Source organism: Anomalospiza imberbis, chromosome 3 (assembly GCF_031753505.1).
Source record: "Anomalospiza imberbis isolate Cuckoo-Finch-1a 21T00152 chromosome 3, ASM3175350v1, whole genome shotgun sequence".
Taxonomy (NCBI): Eukaryota; Metazoa; Chordata; class Aves; order Passeriformes; family Viduidae; genus Anomalospiza; species Anomalospiza imberbis.
In genome coordinates, this window is record NC_089683.1 from 109,898,466 (window position 1) to 109,917,870 (window position 19,405).

Sequence of the window (19,405 nt, forward strand, 5' to 3'; positions counted from 1 at the left end):
GTTTCAAAAATCACTATGCTGTGGCATTTTTCAGCAAAATGTTTCAATTAGGGTTTTATTGTTCTTTCTTTAGTTTTTTTTTTTTTTTCCAAGTAAGATGGATTTAGTATCTTGTTCCAGAGACTCAGCAAGAGAGTAAATCAGAATTTCTAGGAAACTGGAAAGTCTCAAGTGAAATACCTGAGCACAAAGCAAAGATATAAGATTGGGGACATGGAAGTAAAAACGTTTCCTTTGGGAGGAGAAGCTCTTGTATTCATGGCTTCCAGTTTAAACAGAAATGTTTTTCCTCAGCAATTTTGCATTGCTGGCAACTTGGGAGATGTAGCGCAGCTAAAAGAGGGAAATCTTTAGGACTCGATGACAACATTAAGGAATTTCAGAGATCCTCCTACAGGAAACAAAAGTCAAAAAAATGAAAACAAAAGAGACCAACAACACCTTTCAGTTAAAAACTCTCTGTAAGCCATTGTTTTACAGACAAAAAGGTCAAGGGAGACAGTGTCTTCTGGTGGCATATATTGCCATATTTCCTCTTCCTTGTGAGCTTGGCTAGGGCATTTGTGTTGAGCCCAGTAACCCCAAAGGAGGCTGAGTAACATTTACAGCAATGTCTAGACATGGGAGAGCCTTGCCCACCCAAGTTAGCCCAGGATACTCTCCAACCATGACACCCCAGGAGAGGGATTGCCAGAATCTGATACTTGAAAGAGTCTGCAAAAAAAATCTTTCCCCTGAACAGTTACAAGTGAAACTGACAGTGAATAGAAGCAGAAGGGAAGTCTCACTCAGGCTGAATTTTGGGGGTTTCCTCTGTATACCCACAGGCAAATGAAGCTGATGGCTGTCTGAAGCAGCTGTTTGGTTCCTGGGAGCCATGGATGTGGAGAAAGAATTTGGCATGAAACCCATGAACCCCGAAAGGTGGTCTCTGTTTCTGCAGGGGTGCGCAGCCTGTGGCAAGGTTTCCATAGCTGCAGGGAGTGAAGTAAAAGACTAGCTGCTGCTCTCACCATGGTATATATGTCCAAAATAAAGGTGCAGTGGTCTTACTCCTGGTGTATACCACTATACTAGAGAAGAAAAAATTTTCTCCAATAACATTTATTAGGAGAAAGACATCTAGAGCTAATCGGATAATTCTTTTCTCAAGGCATGACCAGCCCTTCTCAGCCTGCAAACCACTAAGCAAAATGTTCATGCCATGGGGAGCCACCAGATCCCAATCCCTGAGCCTGAATAACATGTGGAGGAGGAGCTGGGAGGCAGAAAGTGAGAGCTGTCCATCCCTGAGTTCTGCATCTCCCGGCATCATGCTGGGTGTTGGACCACAGGGGTTCCTGCACAGGCTCACATCCACCAGGCAGTCGGCCAGCCCCGATCCAGCACTGGGCTTACTTTTCACAGCCACACACATCGTCAAACATCTCTAATTCAGTGTGAATTAGAGGCTTTAGGATCCGACTTCCATGATTCAGAAGCTGACAATTTTGCGGGACGTGGGTGCGCTTCCCTCACGTGGGACATCTGAAAGGCCAGGGCTTGCTCATCTTCAAAATTACATGTAGGGTTTGGATATCTTTCATGTCGCAGTGCAATTTCCAGGATGAATGCCTGTGCTGCACCCCTTTATGGTAAGTGTGTTTTAATTTAGGCCTCTGTGATGTAAGACCCTGAAAAGTGCATTTAAAATTGAAAAGGCAGCTGGTCCTCAACACTAAAGGCACAGAGACGATACCACAAAACATCTTCTGAAGGGTGTGCCTTCTTCAAACACACCTTCATTAGAAAGATTAAAATTCAGGAGAGAGACGGCACATGTCTTACAGTCATTATTAAAAAACAAAACCAAAAAAGTCAGTGGAAGCATTATAACTACAAATCTAAGTTTAGTTCTTTATCCAAGTTGCATGTTGGCACAAGTGCAAAGGAAAGAGCTCTTGTTTAGGCAGCAAGTATTTGTAGGTGAAAACACTACTTTAAAGGGTGAAAAACATGTTTCATCTGTAGAGAGTTATTTTTGAACTTGGAAATAAGTGCATAAAGGATTTTCCTAGGGTGGAAATGCACTTTTACTCAGGCCACACAAGGCAAATGACTACAACCATGTTCTGTTTGATGGGGCACCTTCACAGCATCATTTCATTTTAATCCCTGATGATATAAAATATAAAGAGAGAATTAGCAGTGTGCTATTTAGGCTTGAAGCATTTAACTTTGCTCCAAAATTCTTCTAAGTTTGGAGTAATTCTGGTATGTCTCACAAATATGTTAAAATTTATTTCTGTCCTTTCCAACAGTAAATTACAGAGGAATGGAGGGTCTCAGGTGATTTATGCACCACTCACAGCCAAGCAACTAGACACAAACAAAGAAGCACAGGGAATTAAACTCGAGTGGATGTTGTCTTCCTGTCTTAAATGATTCCCAAATATTCCTGAGTTCGAGTCCTCTTCCTGACACCCAGGTATCTCCTTGGGCTGTAGTTCCTTCTGCTGTAATGGAAGACCAACACTGTCCTTCACCCCTACAAGTGACTGTGAAGGATACAAATGAAAATTGGCATATAAGATCAGACATGATTACACAGATACTCTAAATCAAAAGTCACAGTGTATTATTTATTATATTTTAAATTTTTTTCAATATCTCATGTGTCTCAGTGATTATCTCCACCTCAATATTTGAAAAATCTATATAAGAAAATACTGTATAAAGGAGTGCCATTGTTAAAAGGTCAAAGCCCCCTTTGGGGTAGTTTTGTGCATCAAAGCTACTGTAGAGTTTCCACAGCTTCCTGTAATAGGAGACATTATGATCAAAGAAAGCTCTGGCTGTGATTTTGGTGACAGCTAAATGGTATTGGCACAAAGTCCTTACCACTGCTTGCAATCCTTAGAAAGCACAGGGCAACAGGCTCTGGTGACCTTTCTCAAAAAGTGCCTTGCCCATCCTGTTACTAGGGCAGGTCCATCTGCAGAGGGGATAGAACTGACCTTGCCACAGGAAGGTGGAAATCATCTCTGCTTTCCGCCCTCTCAGGATTTTATAGACAGACATCCCTGTTTCTATCAAGAAAATAAAGGCTTGTCCTGCTTTGCCTTCAAGCCAGAGAGAGGCCAAAATTTAGACTGCCATCTCACAAGATTTTGATCAAGCCTTGTGGGAGAGCTTTCACATATGTTACTTTCTTAGACTGAAAAACATCAAAGAGAAGATCCAAATCTCTTTAGAGCTGAGCAGGAACCAATTTATAGGAAGTGTTTCAATGTCACAGCTATCCAGAGCATTTTGTGTGGTAACAATTTCAATGCTGGTAGTGTGGTAATGTCTTTGGCACAAAGAGAAGCAGTTATGTGCAAGGTATTGCATCCAGACCACGTGGTTATAGAGCAGTTCTTTCACCCCTCCATGCGTTTTGGATTACAACTCCAGTTGTATGGAAGGAACAGATCAGGTGGGAGAGAAGAAGCAGAATGCAAAAAATAAAGGACGAGCCCAAACTCTGTGATATATTTGATGAAGACAAAACCAATAGTATTAAAAAAATACCATCATTCACCAAAATGTCATCTTCATAAGCTCTTTAGCTCTCTGTTAGGTTTTTTAGGTGTTTTTATAAATGGTGACAAAATGCAGAAATTCCTGTCCTCACTGAACACATGCATGGTTCCAGCATACATGCATGTTCTCCAGTGCATGAAATCAGAAGGATTGCAAATGTGGATACAGAAGGCAGGAATTTACCATAGGTCACTGAAGGTCCATTCTTCTGGATTGTCTGATCCTGCTGCCACTGCCTTCAGTGGGGCTGAATCAGGCAGTTATCATCAGTGCCGTGTAACTCCTCCCTTTCAAACCATCCCTCCAGCCATACTTTGTAAAGCTGCAGTCAAATAATTATCATGTGTAAAAGTACGTGCAGGAGGGGATGAAATTCGAAATTCTCTTCCTAAACATAGCTTACAGCACATCCATTTAAGTGTAAATGCTGGGGTTTCTAGACTTGAAGAGAAAAACAGAATCAAAGGCAAATGTTTACCTGCCATGGATATGGAGGTTTCCTTCATAGTCTCTTAAGTCAAGTACTCCTGGTTAGGGAAGTGAAGCTCATTTTTCAGAATGTTGTCCATTTGCTGTTTTCTAAATAATTCTTCTTGGTCACACCAAACCTTAAATTAACCCCCACTCCCACCCACATGCAGTTTTAGCACGATGGCATTAACTGCAGAAGGAATAAAAAAAGCCCTTCAGCTGCCACTTCAGCATGCCCCATATCTTGGATTGTTTTTACTTTCAGCTTTTAAGGTCAGAACAGGCATCCAGCAATAACCAGCCCTTCTTTTTTTCCTCTAAGAGACTGGAGAGTCTACTGTCTTAAACAAGGGATTTCCGTGAGCAGGATCAAGCTTGTGCTTTTTGTCTTGTAGGTGTGAAGCTCTCATAAGCTGGGCTTGCATTTCTGGGCTTTGTTAAGCCTGGCAGCAAACACTGCTGGGGATGCAGCTGGTAGTGGGCACCTGGAAGGCCTTGCATCCAGTACCTGCATATAGCAGCTTCTGTTAACAACCACACACAAAGCAGAGCTGAGAGTCTTCATTCCCTTCTAGATGCAGCTGGCATCCACAGTGGAGTGTATGTACAGTCCCCAAAGGTTTTTTCGTGGAGTGACTAATCACTTTTCTCCTTAGAACTGGGCAGGGAAGAATAATATGTGTGTGATTACCAGAACATAAAAGGAGCACAGGATTATTTTCCATGGGAATCCTTGGGAACATCTTGGAGGGTGGCTGTCTAAGGAGGTGTTCTCTGCAGGACCATTAAACTCTCCTCCCAGCTTCCTCATCATGTGCTGCGACTTATCCCAAAGCTATTCAGTGGTGCATGGGGTTAACCATGAGCCTTCTTTAGCTCTAACTCTCCACCTCTGAGTCCTTCCAGGACACTCATAAGCCATGTGCTATATTTGCCTAACTGGAGTTGTTATGAGGATGTTGACACAAGGGAAAATATCTGCCTGGAGAAGAGGGTGGACTGGCACCCTTTGAAATTAAATATGGCCAAGCATCTGCAAAGGACTGAGTGGGTCAGTGTCACTGAGCAGCCCTGAAGCCAAGGGCTGAGAAAATGAGGATACAGGCAGGGTACATGCAACTCATTTCCCCCGTGTACCATACACCATCAAACATCTGACCCAGCCATGTCAGCATTTCCATATTTCAAATGCTTAATTTAAGCCTTTCCTGATTGATACCTGTGTGGGGGTTTCTCCCACAACCAGGTCTAGACTGGGTAAACCTGCAATTATAACTACTCAGACACTGAATAGGACCCTGCACTCACAGCAAGACACCGGGTGCAAAAAGAAGGTCAAGCCACAAAAACTGGTTTTGCCAAAGTCAGTCAGCTGTTCATCATGTCACCTGCTGAGGCTGATCAAAGAGCTTTGCAATAAAGGGGACGTGGGTGTTCAGAGGGGATGGTCTCACAACAGCTGTGAGAGAAAGGGAAGAACACCCAGGTGAAGTTTGGCTATCAGAAGGCAGCTTTCTGAAATACACTTAAAGGTTCAAACCTAATTCAAATAACTCCAAGCAGGAGAGGAAAAGGTGCACACAACTCCAGTGTTTTTCCGAGATCCATCCACTTTTGTGCTCCCTGAAGTAAAACCAGATTATTTGGCATCTGTTTGTTCAGTTCTCATGAGGCCCTGGAAACAGCTGTATCAAAAATGCAGAAACCTCTCAAGGGTGGAAAGCATCTCGAGAGAAGAGCAGCCCTTCCCTCATGCCAAAAGTAGCCTGGCTTTAGGACTAATCCTGAGGTTGCAGTGACACTTGCAAAGTTCCTGCACACTTATTTTTCAATCTGGTGGGCCAGGGCATGCTGAGTCGGGAACGCACAGGAGTAAAGCACTGCTGCAGAACTGGCAGCAGAAAGTGAAGGTTTTGTAGCAGTTTCTTCTTTCCAAGCATTCAGCACAAAAAGGTATGCAAAAAAAAGTTCAAGAAGCAGCTGTGCACCCATCTCTTGTTGAGTCCATGCCAGGGACTTGACTCTAGTGGCACTCCCAAAACCTTCATCCTGTACCACTGTGTGTGAAAGAATCACCCCCACCAACACTGCTGTCTCACTAATCCTGCTCAAGCCACCCTCTCACCAGGGTGGAATTTGGGGGTGGGAAGGCTGAAGTGTCGAACTCAAGATTAGAGCATTTTCCTGCTATCTGCACCACAATGCCATGTGCTTGTGAGACTACAATTTAGGTTTCTTATCATCTCTTTATATCAAAAGGAAGTTATGCACACAAAGGAAACACCAAACCACCATGTCCGGGGGGCTATAAATCACTTACTACTGAATATTAAGAGGGCAACAGAGTGCCCAGTAGGAAAGCAAGAGTTTTGAAAATACTGCTTGTCCTCACCATCTCCCCATTTCAATAAACTTTGCTTTTATTTTGGGAGAGGATGAAGGAGAGCACGAGGTTTGAGGAACACAGCTACAAATGACACCAGATTTGTCCCATAGGCATGACTCAGGCCTGACTGTGTGCACTGGTCAATGCCTTCCCAGCCCTCAGCACATTTGCTGCTGTTGCCCAAGTTGATCCCATGGTGTCCAGAAAAGTCATACAGGCAACGGCACAGAGATCACCTCAATGCTGCCACTTTCTGTCCTAGTAAAATGCAGGTTTATAAAAACCAAAAAATGGAGAAGTGGGATAGTCAGCTCATCTGGCAGCAAGGGTCCGTTCTGCTTGCCTGCTTTGGTCTTACCAGCCTCCAAAAGGACGCCCTGGGAAGACTGCAAAGAGCTCTCCACATCCTCTTCCCCTGGCAGGTGCCCAGAAGTATCCTGACAATTCTCTAAACCACATACTAAAATCCCACTCCTGCTGAAAAAAACCTCTGTATTTCCAAACTCTGTGACCTCCCAAAAAGTGTCAGCCCTGAAAGACTTCACTCTGACTGCAGATGTTGCAGATTGTTTCTGTAGCTCTTAAATTCTGAGGAATTTTGATGGGGAAAAATAGAGATGTAATCATTGCTTTTAAAATATGATTGCTGCTCAAAAGAATTATTGGGGAGGGGGGTAATTGTCTGGAGGATGGCATGATTCAGGACCGCTGACTTCCACTCCTCACTCATTCAAAGTCACCAAGTGAGTCAGTGGAAAAATCATTGAATTCAGCACAGTCAACAGGGTACCAACATTCGTATTTAGGTTCCTAAATCAACAGTGTAGAAGATTTCAGCTCAAAGGCTGAAAGGTTCTACAAGTAAGTGAAGGCAGGAGGCTACGTTGCAAGCCTGCAGTAAATGCCATCCAAAACTCTGACACTTCAAATTCCAGTGGTTCTCATCCTAAATAAGTGCTAGCTAAAGGTGTAACAGCACTCAGGGAAGTTTATTCCAATCCAAGCAGCAACAAGGTTCTCTGCAACAGCTGAAGCATTACTCTGCAAAATAAATGTTTCTTTTGAATATAAAACACAGGACAGTCATAGCAGGCAAATCGTTAGTATGCAGGAGCTGCTGCCTTGAAGCTCTGCCACCAAAGGCTAATTAATTCTAGGTACCTTAACGATCACATCACAGGGAAGCGCTATTCTGTGTCTGAGCAGAAGCTCTGTGTACAAACAATGCAACGCACAAACAGAAATCACACCTCTGAGAGAGAGCCTTTTCATTCAGAAAAGTCAGTCAGCTCCAACACGCTACTCACAAGAACTGGCACAGTAACCTGAATATTAGAAAAATAAAATTCAATACCTCAGTGAAAGTAATAGTAAGAGGGTTGTGCAGTGAGTGAGAGAAATCATTAAGAGAATAAATTGCTTAGCAGCTTGCACATTGGCAGGACAGTGAAAGCAGAGATCAAATAAGAGATCTTGCAAATCCACAGGAAATGACTCAAGAAGCCAGATCAAGTAAAACTTCAGCTTCCAAGCCTCAGACACATTTGCTTCTCACCATCGGGGTAAATACGCACACACACACCATAAGCACATAAAAATACATCCAGATCACACAGACAAGCTCTCAAGTATTAATCAGACAGTGATTAATACCCAGTCCACCTCAGAGGTATAACCATTATCATGGCTTTTTAATTACATGATTGTGCCCTGGGTTTTTCACAGGGCTATAACTCTCCCCATATTCTGCTTCTGTACTCACCAACTGCTGAATGCCACGCTCCCCACTTCAGGCACATCAGTGTTCCCACTGATCACAGAAATTTTTGGCATGAAAAATTTTGAGGATGTTAGAGGTCTGTGCAATCTCAGCATCATTTGGGGGGAAAAAAGACATAGGATGGGTGGAACTGTGTCAAATCATTACATCTGTAATGGTACAGCAGCTGAAGACGTTCCTGCCATTTCCTTGCCCCCAACTGCTTACTCCTGCCCTGACACTTCCTTTAGCTGCCAGCTCAGATTTGCCAAGATGTTTATCATGCCATTCTGCAAGATGGATCCTTGAATAACTTTCCAAAAGAAAGAGGTATTGGGGAGTATTATTAGCTGGGACCATTTAGCAGATCCAGCAGTGTCACTTCTCAGCGGGGGATGCATTAGCACAGCCAAGGGGGTGACAAACCGTGCTTTGCAAAGGAATGGGTGGGAAGGGGGTGGGGGGAAAGGCAGCATTGCCACCCAAAAGAGCATCCACAATCTGCCAAAGGGAGGGCAGCAGGCTTGCAATCTCACATATTATCTGGTGTCATGGCCAAACCTCTAGCAGTGACAGGAACGTTACTGTAATGTTGTGCCACAAAGCTGCAAATTCTGGTACCATCTCTGAAGGACATGCTGCTTCTCCCTGAGGAGAAGACCTCAAAGCTTTCACCAGCTCCTGCTTCCATCTCATTACTAGCAGTCCACAGATTTCTCTCCGAGTTTCCACTTCTGTTCCTGAAAAGAAAATTTACAGCACTTAGAAACTGAAACCCAGTGGAGCAGAAACACAATTTCCATGCCAAAATCTGAAGACCCCTTCCAGACTAAATCCCATAGACTGGACTTGAAAGTTAAATCAGTATGTGACTCCCTTAGGAACTGCAGCCATATCGAGACTGAATATCCCAATGCAGTGAGAGCAGAGATGGAACATCTCCCTACCTGCAGTGGGAAAGGGAGGCTGCAGTGGAGGGGCCTGCAAAAGCTGGAGGCCAAGATGATGTGCTTAGGTGGTACAGACACATTTCTTCTCCCAGGATTGCCCGATCACAGAGGACCTGATGGGGGAAGCAAAACCAAAACTCACAGCTAGTTACTGAACTTCATGGGCCAATCTATCTTTTAGATAGTCAGCTCCTGTTTCCCCTCTTCTGTGGACCAAGCAAGTCCTGAGGGCAGATGTCATGGTAACTATGAACACAACACAAGTTGGCAGAGTGCTTACAGTTATGGCACTGTTCATTGCAGATAAAAACATTTGAACTGGCCTGCGAGAAAAGCTGTACGATGTTACCAGCATGGACCGCACAGCAATTCTGAGTGTGGCTCTGAGGGGCAATTTGAGCTCTCGTAGAGGGCAAGGTGGGCTGGGAAGAACACAAGGGTGGTAAGAAAACAGCACCTGAACCTCGGGACATGCTGCTGTGGGGGTGACATTAGCTCCCTGTGCTTCTTCTACTGACCAGCTGCCAGACCACTCACTGGGCACACGGCATAACAGCACGGAAACGCTTCCTATGGATCTCATCAGCCACGATGAGGAGCTGCACCGAGACAGGCTGCCCTGGGCCAAACCAAACCAAGCTGAGCCAGGCTGGGCTGAACCCAGCCAGGCTGGGAGAAGTCAGGCTGAGGTGAGCCAACATGTCCAGAGAAGGGCAACGAAGTTGATGAAGGCTCTGGAGCACAAGTCTCATGAGGAGTGCCTGAGAAAGGGAGGCTCGGGGGTGACCTTATCACTCTCTACAACTACCTGAAAGGAGCATCTGGCAAGGTTGGGGTTGGCCTCTTCTCCAAGTCAACCAGTGACAGGACAAGAAGACACACTCTTATGGTGCACCAGGAGAGTGTCAGGTTGGACATTAGGAGGAATTTCTTCACAGAACGGGTCGTTAGACATTGGAATGGTCTGCCTGGGGAGGTGGTGGAGTCACTGCCCCCAGAGGTGTTTAAGGGAAGACTGGACGTGGCACGGTCTGACTGACCCGGTGCTCGGTCATAGGGTGGACTCGATGATCTCAGAGGACTTTTCCAACACAATCGATTCTGTGATTTTTAAGCGCGGCCTGGCAGGGCTGAGCCAGGTCTTGCTGGGTCCGGCTGCGCAGGGCTGAGCGGGGCCGGGTGAGGCTGAACCCGGCGAGCCGGGCCGAGCCGGGCCGGGCCGGGCAGGGCAGCGCCGGACCCGGGCCGAGCCGAGCCGGGCCGAGCCGAGCCGGGCCGGGCCGGGCCGTACGGCACAAGCCGCAGCCGGGCGGGCCCCGTCGCTCCGGCCCGGCCGAGAGCAGCGCCGGGCGGCGGGCGGGGCGCGGGGGCTGCGGCGCGGGGGGCGGCGCCAGCGGGCGGAGGCGAACGCGGCGGGACCGCACCCCGGGCGCTGCGCTGCGCCGCGGGGGCTCGGGGGGCCGGGCCGGGGCGGCGCCACTGCCGCCCGCGTCTCCTCCTTCCCCGCCGCCGCCGCTGCGGCTCCCTCCCTCCTCCCGCCCGGGTCCGGCGCTGCCCTGCCCGCTCCCGGCGGCCGCGGCAGCGCCGCCGCTTCCTGCCGGGGCTCCCCGCTCCCTCCCTCCCCGCCCGCTCCGCCGCCCCCCGCGGCGCCCCGCCATGGCGTGATCGCGGCCATGGGGCTGGCCCGGCGCCGCCGCCTGCCCCCGGGCGCTGCGCCGCTCCCCCGGGCCCGGACCCCGCGCCGCCGCCGCCGCCGCCGCGCCCCGCCGCGCCCCCGCGGCGCGCTGACCGCCGCCTCTCCTCCTCCTCCGCCCCCGGCCGCCGCCGCCCGGCGACGAGCGCGGCCGTAGTCCCCCCTTCTCCCCCCCCCGCCGCCGCCCGCGCTCCCGCGCCGTCGGGCCCGGCGCGGCCGCCAGCCCCGGCCCGCCGCGGCGCGGCCTCCCTCGCCATGTGAAGCTCGGGAAGATGCGGAGGCGCAGCCCGGCCGCCCGCGGCGAGGGATGAGCCTAGACGGGGAGAAGATGACCGAGGAAGCCTACCCTGACGAGTGAGCGGGGCCGGGGGCGGCGGGCGGGTGCGGGGCACGGAACAGGGGGTAGTCTTTGTTGCCCCGGCGGGAGCCGGTGCGGGTCGCTCATCCCCATACCCCGTGCACGTAGGGACAGACGGACCGGCCGCGGGCGGACAGAGGGACGCGGACACGCGCGTTCGTGTGCGCGCCGCCCGCCCGCGCATCCGCCATTTCGCGCTCCCCCCGGGCCGCGCTCATTTGCATACGGCCCTTTCATTCATAAAAACCCCCGGGAGGGCGGCGCGGCCCCGCCGGGGTGCGGGGCCCCGGGGCACCGCAGGGAGGGGGCGCAGCCCCGCGCCGCCGCCGCTCCCCGCCCCGGCCGAGGGGCTCGGGGCGCCCGGCGGGGGCGGTCGGAGGCGGAAGCGGCGGGGAAGGGAGGGGGGAGCGGTGCGCGCCCCCGCCGCGCTTCCCCGGGCCGGGGGGGATCGGGAAGCGGAGCTGGAGGGGGGGGGACACACGACGTCGCGGATCCCCGCCCCGGCCGCCGCCGTTTTGTGAATAGGAGGGCGGCCGCCGCCGCCGTCACATGACGCCGCATTCATAAACCCGGTCACCGGCGGCCTCCCCATTCACCGCCACCCCCCGCCGCCCACCCCCGCTCCGCAGCTCTGCCGCCGCCTCCCCGCTAATAAACCCCCCGAGAGGAGGCACCGAGGCTTTCAAAATGCCCGACGGTGCCCTTTTCCCTTTTTTTTTTAATGCTTTCTTCCCCAAAATAAAACCTAAAGCTACTGCAGCGGAATGGCAGGAAGGGCTCTTTCACGCCGTGCTGGCCCAAGGGCTGTTCCTGGCTATCTCCTTCGGGGTTTTGACAGTCAAGAGGAATGACTCACTGGCGTGCAGGACTGGGTTGGTGCCAAGCGCCATAGGATGTACCGTGCTTTAAAACGACTCCTTGCAGGGCTTACAGAGCAGCGTCAAAATCGTGCAACTTTCTGGCTAGGTATTGAGGTCCGAAAAAATCATAATCGGTGGCATGTGCCGCGCTTGCGCCTTCATCATGGTAAACTTATTTTAGGGTGATTTACTGGAGGAATACGAGTGGCGGAGGAAATGGCTTCTGCCCCCAACGTGTGTGTTGAGAGGAATTGTTATTTTGGCAGCTCTTAATGAAGAGACTGTAAATACGTGTTTATATGTAGCTTCTAAAATCGTGGTTATTTTGAAGTTGGTAAGGTTCTTGCAACAACAACAAAAGAAAGAAAAACCAAAACAAGCAAAAAAAAAACAAAAAAAAAAAAAAAAAACCCAAAAAAGAAGTGGTTGCATGCAGATTGCTATGACCTAACAGGCCGGAAAAACCTGGCCAACTCATTTCCAATAAAAACCTGGTTCTTCATTTGGTTTGTTTGGGGTTGTTTTTTAAACTTTGCAAATTGGAAAAGAGGAAGAGAAATGGGTCCCCGTCTCTGGGTTTGAGAACATGGGGCCAAACCTAACCCAATTCATTGAACAAAAATCTGGCGCTCACCAGCCTTCATCTTGAGGCAAGATACTGCTCCAAATATGTTTTCCTGCAGGGCTCAGTGCAGAGGTGAGTGTTGGTGTAAAACACTGAGCACTTGGCTCTGATGGTTAGGTGGGGGATTTTTCCCCCTAACTGTAGGCTGCAGTTTGTTTTGGGAGTGAATTCTTCCATGTGCTGCTGCACTGCCATGCTGACAGAAGCTTCAGCTAATGGTTTTCATGTGTGTGGAAGCTCTCGGGTCATGCCACCTCTCCTGGGGTCACCTGTCAAGCCAGCAGCACCGTGTGCTTTGGTCCCTTGGAGGTTGGGAGTGCTGGTGACCGCAGGGTACCCAACCCATTCCCGGGCCACTGAAAGCTTTTTTGTTGGGCTTTGGATGTGTTGACTTTCAGGGTCAGTGATGCCTCATGGTCCTTACCTCAGTGCACGTCCCAAGCGGCTCTCCTGGAGGCCGTAGTTGGGCTGTCAGAGTTTAGAGCAGGCCTTGGCTTTGTAGGGCACGGCGAGGTGTTTTAGGTAAGCCATGGTTTCCTCTGTAAGCTCCTCGCTTCCAGCCTTGCATTGATTGATAGCGTTGCTGAAGTCGGTGACTCATGGGTTGTTTTTTCATTTCAGTGGTGGGTGAAGTGATTTGATTTTTTTTTTCTCCAATATATATGGTGTTAAAAGAAATAAGGACAGGCTCTCCTGATAAGTTTTCTCAAGCTGTCAGAACAATGGTAGTATAGCGCGCTATTTGCCCTAGATATCTGGCTTTAATTTGCATAGCTATTCTTGTTTCACTGAGTGCACTGTGAGCAAATGTTAACAGCCAGATTACAAAAAAAAGGACCACTGTCAGGATGCCTTTTAAAATAACCCTCTTCAAGTGAATAACAACTTTTTTTTCCCCTTTTTTTTTGGTAGTTTCTTGAGAACAGCTCAATTACACTTAGAGTTTTGAGTCAATTTATAAAAGCGAGACGGGAAACAAACAGGGTTTAGGATGCTGGAAACTCATCGGTCCCTTCAGAACTGCACCATTTCAGATCGATACTTAGAGGTCAGTTTGTCATTGCCAAGCGAGTGCCTCTTCCTGCATCTCAGCCTTTACTTCTGCTTCCCTGCTCGCCCCTCGCTCAGCCCGAGCTGCCTCGCACGTTGCAGGGTGGGGGCAGATCGGGGATGCCAGGTCATAAATCAGAGGCTGCGGGGCTGGACCTGAGCGCTGGGGGGACTTGGGGCAGCGCCGCACCCAGAAGATGTGGGCGACCCTACTCCGAAACCATCCTGGATGGGCTGCCCGTGAGGAGGAGAACGGAGCTGAGCCCTCACGGTGGTTCGGTTATGCCCGGAGGCTGCCGCCTGCTCGTTCCGATGCATGGTTCCAAGAAAGTCACAGGAAGTAATTAAATGGAAAAGGTCAGAGAACGAGGAAGTGTTGGTCCGCAGCCTTGCGCTGCTCGGGATGGAGCCGCGATGCCCTGGCCGGGCTGTGTCCCGGGAGTGTCCCCGCCGCTCTGGCGCACGCCTGGTTTACTCCAGTGAGCCGGGAGCGCTCCTCCAAGCCAAGTGTTTGCGAGTGGGACTGGTCCCCCGGAGGCTTTGAACGAGCTGGGTTTAGTGGCACATGCGTAGGGTTGCTGTGGTGGTGTCCAGGACGGCAAAAATGTGGTGTGCGATCACACCAAAGTGTTTTTCCAGTCTAAGGAAAGAAAATTAGACTTAACTTGCTCTTGATGGTTCTTTTGACCGTCCCAAAGTCTCGTTTCCCCCCACATCTGAGCAGACACCAGCGATGTTTGCTCTGAATACTGAATCCATCAGTATTGCAGTTTGCCCTTTGTGCTGAAAAAAATTATTTTCCCCTCCCCCTTCATTTTCACTCCATTTTTGCCCCATTCTGATGATTTTTCTGTAGGTATTAAAGGCAGCTTATTCAGCTAAATTATTTTGCTGCAAGTTTCAGCCAGGGAGGAAGGCATGGGACACACTGTATGTTATGACATTATCGCTCACAAATAGGACAGGAAATGAAGGATTGCCAAAATATAACTGTTTATTTCTTGGCCTGAAAACATGCCTGTTTGAATATGACATGTAAGTAGCTGCTTTGTTCGGTGTCTGGGAGAAGTTGTTGTTTATAAGGGAATAATAGATCTGTCAGATGAAGAAGAGGTGGGGAAAAGAATGAAGGGATTTGCCCTTTCTACTCTTTCTACTTCTGTTTTGGAAATGCCTTGAAAAGAAGTTGTAGGTGGCAGATGTATGGAGAGGGTGTTGGGTCAGACAACTGGAAGGGAAGAGGGTTGTCACAAGAGGAAGGGAGCTAGATTTTTAATTTCTCAGCACATTAGACCCTGCTATCGCCCCGTGCAGCCCATGGATAACCCAGATGCAGCACTGAAAAGGAGGAACCAAACCAGAAAGTGAGATTTTTTGGTGCAGCTCCCCTCCTTGAGGAGTACGGCGGGACAGTGTTTGAGTGTGGTACAGATGCTGCATGGAATCATCTTTGACCTGTTTTTGCAGCCTGTTTTTTTATCTCACTGAGGCACACCCTGGAGCGTGGGTTAAAAGGTAGGTTTTATCTACCTGTTTAATTAAATCCTGAGGCTGCAAACAAAAGTGTGTTGTGTGGCAAGGCTCACTCTTAACATGGGCTTGGTTTGCTGTGAGCTGGACTTAAACCACAAAATTGTTTCCTGTCGGCCACCAAATTGCAGGGAGATGTCCTCATTCTTCGGGACCAGGCTGGAAAATAGGAGCTCAGAAATGAGACACAACTTAACCACTGGTTTCAGTCACTCATTTTTCTTTCTTACATGCTCTGGCATACTTGAGGAATCGATAAATTCAGTTTCCTTCCCTCCAGCAGAATGGACATAGGAACTGCTCCCTACAACAAATTCATTGAAAAGTGTGGCTTTTTTGTTTTTCTCTTTTTTTTCCCCCTTTTTAACAGCACAAGGTGATCTTTCTTGCAAGAGTTGTGCAGGGGTGGAGAGGGCACAGAGATCAGTGAAACTAAAAGTACAGCTCTGGAGACTGTGTTTTTGATATATGCCCTGTTTGCTAAGTGGAGCATTTGATTTTTGTAGGACTTAGGCTTCTAAAGCAGTGTAGAATTTAAGAAAGAAGTAAAATAGAAAAGGTCAGTTGACTAAAAAAGCCACAGATAGACTGTGGAGTTGATTGACAGGAGATAGGAACTGCAGCAGGTCCCCATTTCTGTAGAGTACCAAAAGCAAGCAAGAAGCTGTTGTCACATAAATCCCAGCACTGGAAAGAGAGGTCTGCTCCAAGCCTGGCAGCAAGCAGAGCAGGGCAGGATCTCCCAGCATCTTGCTTGCACTGGCCATTTCTTTCCACTTTGACCATGAGTAAATGAGTAAACTCAGCTGATGGTTTATAATGATTTCTTTTTTTCTTTTCTTTTTTTTTTTTTTGTTTCTTTTCTTACCTATTGGTTTTCTGCCAAGATCTTCTGAGTTTTCCTTCCTTCCCGTTTCTCTACCCACGTCCACCCCCTTTCCTTGTCAAATTTCCTTTAATCATTTATTTTTCTGGTGCTTGCTCAGTGCTGTAAACCTGACCCTCTCAAGCTGCAGAGAAATGCAGCTGGGCTGTGCTGGCCGCCTTCTCTCTCTGCATCTGACCCTCACCTTGGGTTTTGCACCAGCTCTTGGGAGCAAAGGCTGGGTTTGCCCATGTGGTTTCTCAGGATTTGGTTCCTTGCAAGGCAGGGAAAACCATCTGCTGGCCCCTGCTGCTGGATGAGTGGAGGCCATGGAGCTGCAGGATGGAGCTGGGATGAGGGGCAAGCCCTGCTGATGCAGCAAAGCACTGCACTACTACTGCACTTCTGCCCACCAGCACAGCTGTTCTGGGATGTTTACCACCATCAGTCTTGGTACCCGCAAATGCTCCCAAACCTCTTTTTTCTGCTTCAGCTTGATGTCAGACAAGTGTTGTGTGGGCAGGTAGACATCATCTCAAAGTCCAGGAGGATGTCTTCACTCCATCTCATTTTCTGTCTCCATTTCCTTTTCTGTGCTCTCTCAAGGATATTATTTTGCTCCTTGCCGATTTTATTTCTCATCCTTCATGTGTCACGCTTGTCTGGAAGCAGGACTTCTACAACTCATGCTGCAGGCAAGCCCTCATGGCAGTATTTTCTCCTCACATCAGGAGAAACATGCACCTTATAACATGCACCCAGTGGAGTAGAACGCTGCCCCATGCAGTAGAAGCAGATGCTTCACCTTAAAGTAAGGTGTTTTATCAAAACCTGCTTTCAAGGCTGTTGGAGACCTTTCTGCCAGCAGCCAGCAGGTTCTACGTGTTGCAGTATGTCTAAAGTGAGTTTTAACCCGAAGTACTGTTTTTGTCTCTAGCCTGCTTGTTATTACAGTCCTTGAATAACTTAATTCTTTGACTTTCTTGGCTTGCAACTTGCACTTCAAGGACTATGTTTTGGGGATTTGTTGTGTCCCCGTCACCCCCCCCCCCCCCCCCAATTTGTTCCCAACTCCTACGTGTAATCAGAGGAGAGATCTTGAGTCTATCAGCTGAGTACTGCTGATGGCTATTCCAGCTAGGAAGGAAGCTTCTTACTGGCAGGCATGGGGAGGAGGGTTTATGGGACTTTTCTTAACAACAGAAGTTGATTTCCCCGTCTGTGGTGTTTCCAAAAGTGGGATTGCAGAGTTGCCCAAAGTGCAGACTTTGACAGCAGTGTCTGGCAAGGAGAAAAGCATTCCATGGTGGTGATGAAGCTTGTTCATTGCTAGCTAGAGCTTTTTGTCCCAGGTACTACAGAAATGAGTAAAAATGCAAGCCAGAATTAGTGTCTTCAGTGAACTAATCGAAGGATAAACGGGCTTTCAGAAGTAACATTAGGACTCGTTACCTGTGTACATCTCTCCCTAGGAACAAAAATGTTTGTCTCTTGTTGAGATTAACCACTTCCCCCTCCTTTTTAATAGGTGGTCACTGTTCCACCTCTGCTGCTGCTCTTTGCCAGACTGGCGCTGGGAGATGTGCTGTAAAACCTGATAGCATCTTTTAATCCTGTGTATGGGAAACACATCTTCTGGCTTGAAGGGACCTGCACTGCTGTGCAAGGACAGGAGCATGTTCTGCACATGCACTCAAGTCCCAGGGAGGTCTGGAAACACTTAGGTTGTTGGTTTTTTTAACTGCATTATACATACATCCTGTTTGGATAGTCCCATTACTTCTTTTCTTGCTAGCTGGAAGTGGCTGCTTCCCTCCTGTACATTAAAATGTAGAACATCACTTGCCTGTTTGAGTAGTTGAGAGCAAGATTAGTTTCCAATGCAATACTTGAAATACACTGAAGGCATTTGTACAGCAGTCAGGTTCAAAACACTGGGAAATTGCAAAGCTTCTTCCCTAAACGCTGGAGCCTGTTGCAGCACCACAGTTGGCCTACCAGTTCCTTGCTGGTCCTCCCCTCACCTGCAGAAAGACATTTCTTAAATGATGTGGTTTTACAGGAATTAAGTCCATGTTTAGGATTAGTTGATGCCTCTAGAAGCAATTAGTATCTGATCTAAAGCACACTTGTGTACTTTACCTTTTTTGTTTCAGTTTCTAGAGCATTTATGTTTTTTATTCATTTATTAATTCCCATACTAGTGGTGGAAAGCATTTTTCTGGGGAACATACATGAGGTGAAAGAAGGGTCTCTCTTCTTTCTATCTGGTTTTTTCCCTTGAAATGTGGGCAGCACTTTTTTTCTGCAGCTGTAATGACTCCTAACCCATGGCACCTTGAGCAGGTCCCTGTTTCGAGGGGGTCGCTGCCCAAAAAGACACCCATCAAGTTCACCCCCCTGACTAAAAGCAGAGAGCTCAGCTTACCTCCACTCGCTGCATTTCTTCGCTGACATGTCCAAACACTCCCACCTGGGCTTCCAAGTGCTTGGAAGGCATGCTGGCTGTTCACCTGGTTTTACAAGTGGAAAGGTATGCCCTGGAGCAGAGAGAGGGTTGCTAGCTAATGCTTCAAGTTGCAGCACAGAGGGAAGCGTGTGCTTTGCCTCCAGTTGGGACAGAAGGAGGCGGGGGGTGGGTGAATAGCTGGGATCATGCCTTGGTAGCGATCAGTGTTCTGGGCTGCTTGTCACCACATCCATCTTTGTAAAACCTTGAGGGCTCTGAAAGGGAAAAGTATCCAGGTTCTAATACTGGAGAGCTATTTCTTTTGTTTTCCAGTGGTCCAAGGGATGCCATAAAAAAGCTGCTGGAAGGCGTCAGCAGAACTGGCGAGTACAGTCAGTACTGCTGTGGGGATGTGGCTCTGGGGTTGCAATTATTTACAAACTGTCTCCTTCTTAAAAATTATGTAGAGATCTGAAAGTATTACCTGGGTTAATTTAAAGCATGCTCGGAAATTTATGGATGTGTAGCTTAGTTTTTGTTCAATTACTTACTTTTGCTTTATCTGTTTGGGTGATTACTGTGACCCTTGGATCTTTGCACCTCTCCATCATTTGTCTGTACTGTGGGGGTGAGGGTTTGAGGTCGGAAGTCCAGTGGGGTGATGAATGCCTAATTTTGCCTTAGGTACCACATTCAGTGGGTCTTGATGATGTTGATGAGCTGAGAAATTCACCCTCCTCTGCTGGCAGGTTGGCTGTGAAAGAACTGCATGAGAGAGAATGTTGCTGAAGGTGGGGGCCAGACCCAGACCTGCCTTCTCCAGTTTTCTCCACAATTTTGACAAT

The 19,405-nt window shown here is 48.4% G+C and overlaps 2 protein-coding genes and 1 long non-coding RNA gene across 4 annotated transcripts in view; 2 read left to right on the top strand and 1 right to left on the bottom strand.

Moving 5' to 3' along the window:
- Positions 1-862: 862 nt before the first annotated feature.
- RAB1A (RAB1A, member RAS oncogene family) overlaps positions 863-19,405 on the top strand; it is a 152,262-nt gene continuing 133,719 nt past the window's right edge. Inside the window, exon 1 of the mRNA XM_068186372.1 lies at positions 863-924. Within this exon, the coding sequence (XP_068042473.1) occupies positions 878-924 (47 nt within the window). The 5' untranslated portion in view covers positions 863-877. The remainder of the gene's footprint in view (positions 925-19,405) is intronic.
- On the bottom strand, positions 7,673-11,430 carry LOC137471812 (uncharacterized). Of its 2 annotated transcripts, none has more exons than XR_010997863.1 (3): positions 11,170-11,430; positions 9,128-9,243; positions 7,673-8,920 (listed from the first exon to the last, which is right to left on the bottom strand). It is a non-coding gene; the product is annotated as an uncharacterized lncRNA (long non-coding RNA). The 2 variants fall into 2 exon arrangements; XR_010997864.1 differs by lacking the exon at positions 11,170-11,430 and adding an exon at positions 9,939-10,152.
- The window catches only part of SPRED2 (sprouty related EVH1 domain containing 2), a 59,449-nt gene continuing 50,701 nt past the window's right edge, over positions 10,658-19,405 (top strand). Inside the window, exon 1 of the mRNA XM_068186366.1 lies at positions 10,658-11,177. Within this exon, the coding sequence (XP_068042467.1) occupies positions 11,131-11,177 (47 nt within the window). The 5' untranslated portion in view covers positions 10,658-11,130. The remainder of the gene's footprint in view (positions 11,178-19,405) is intronic.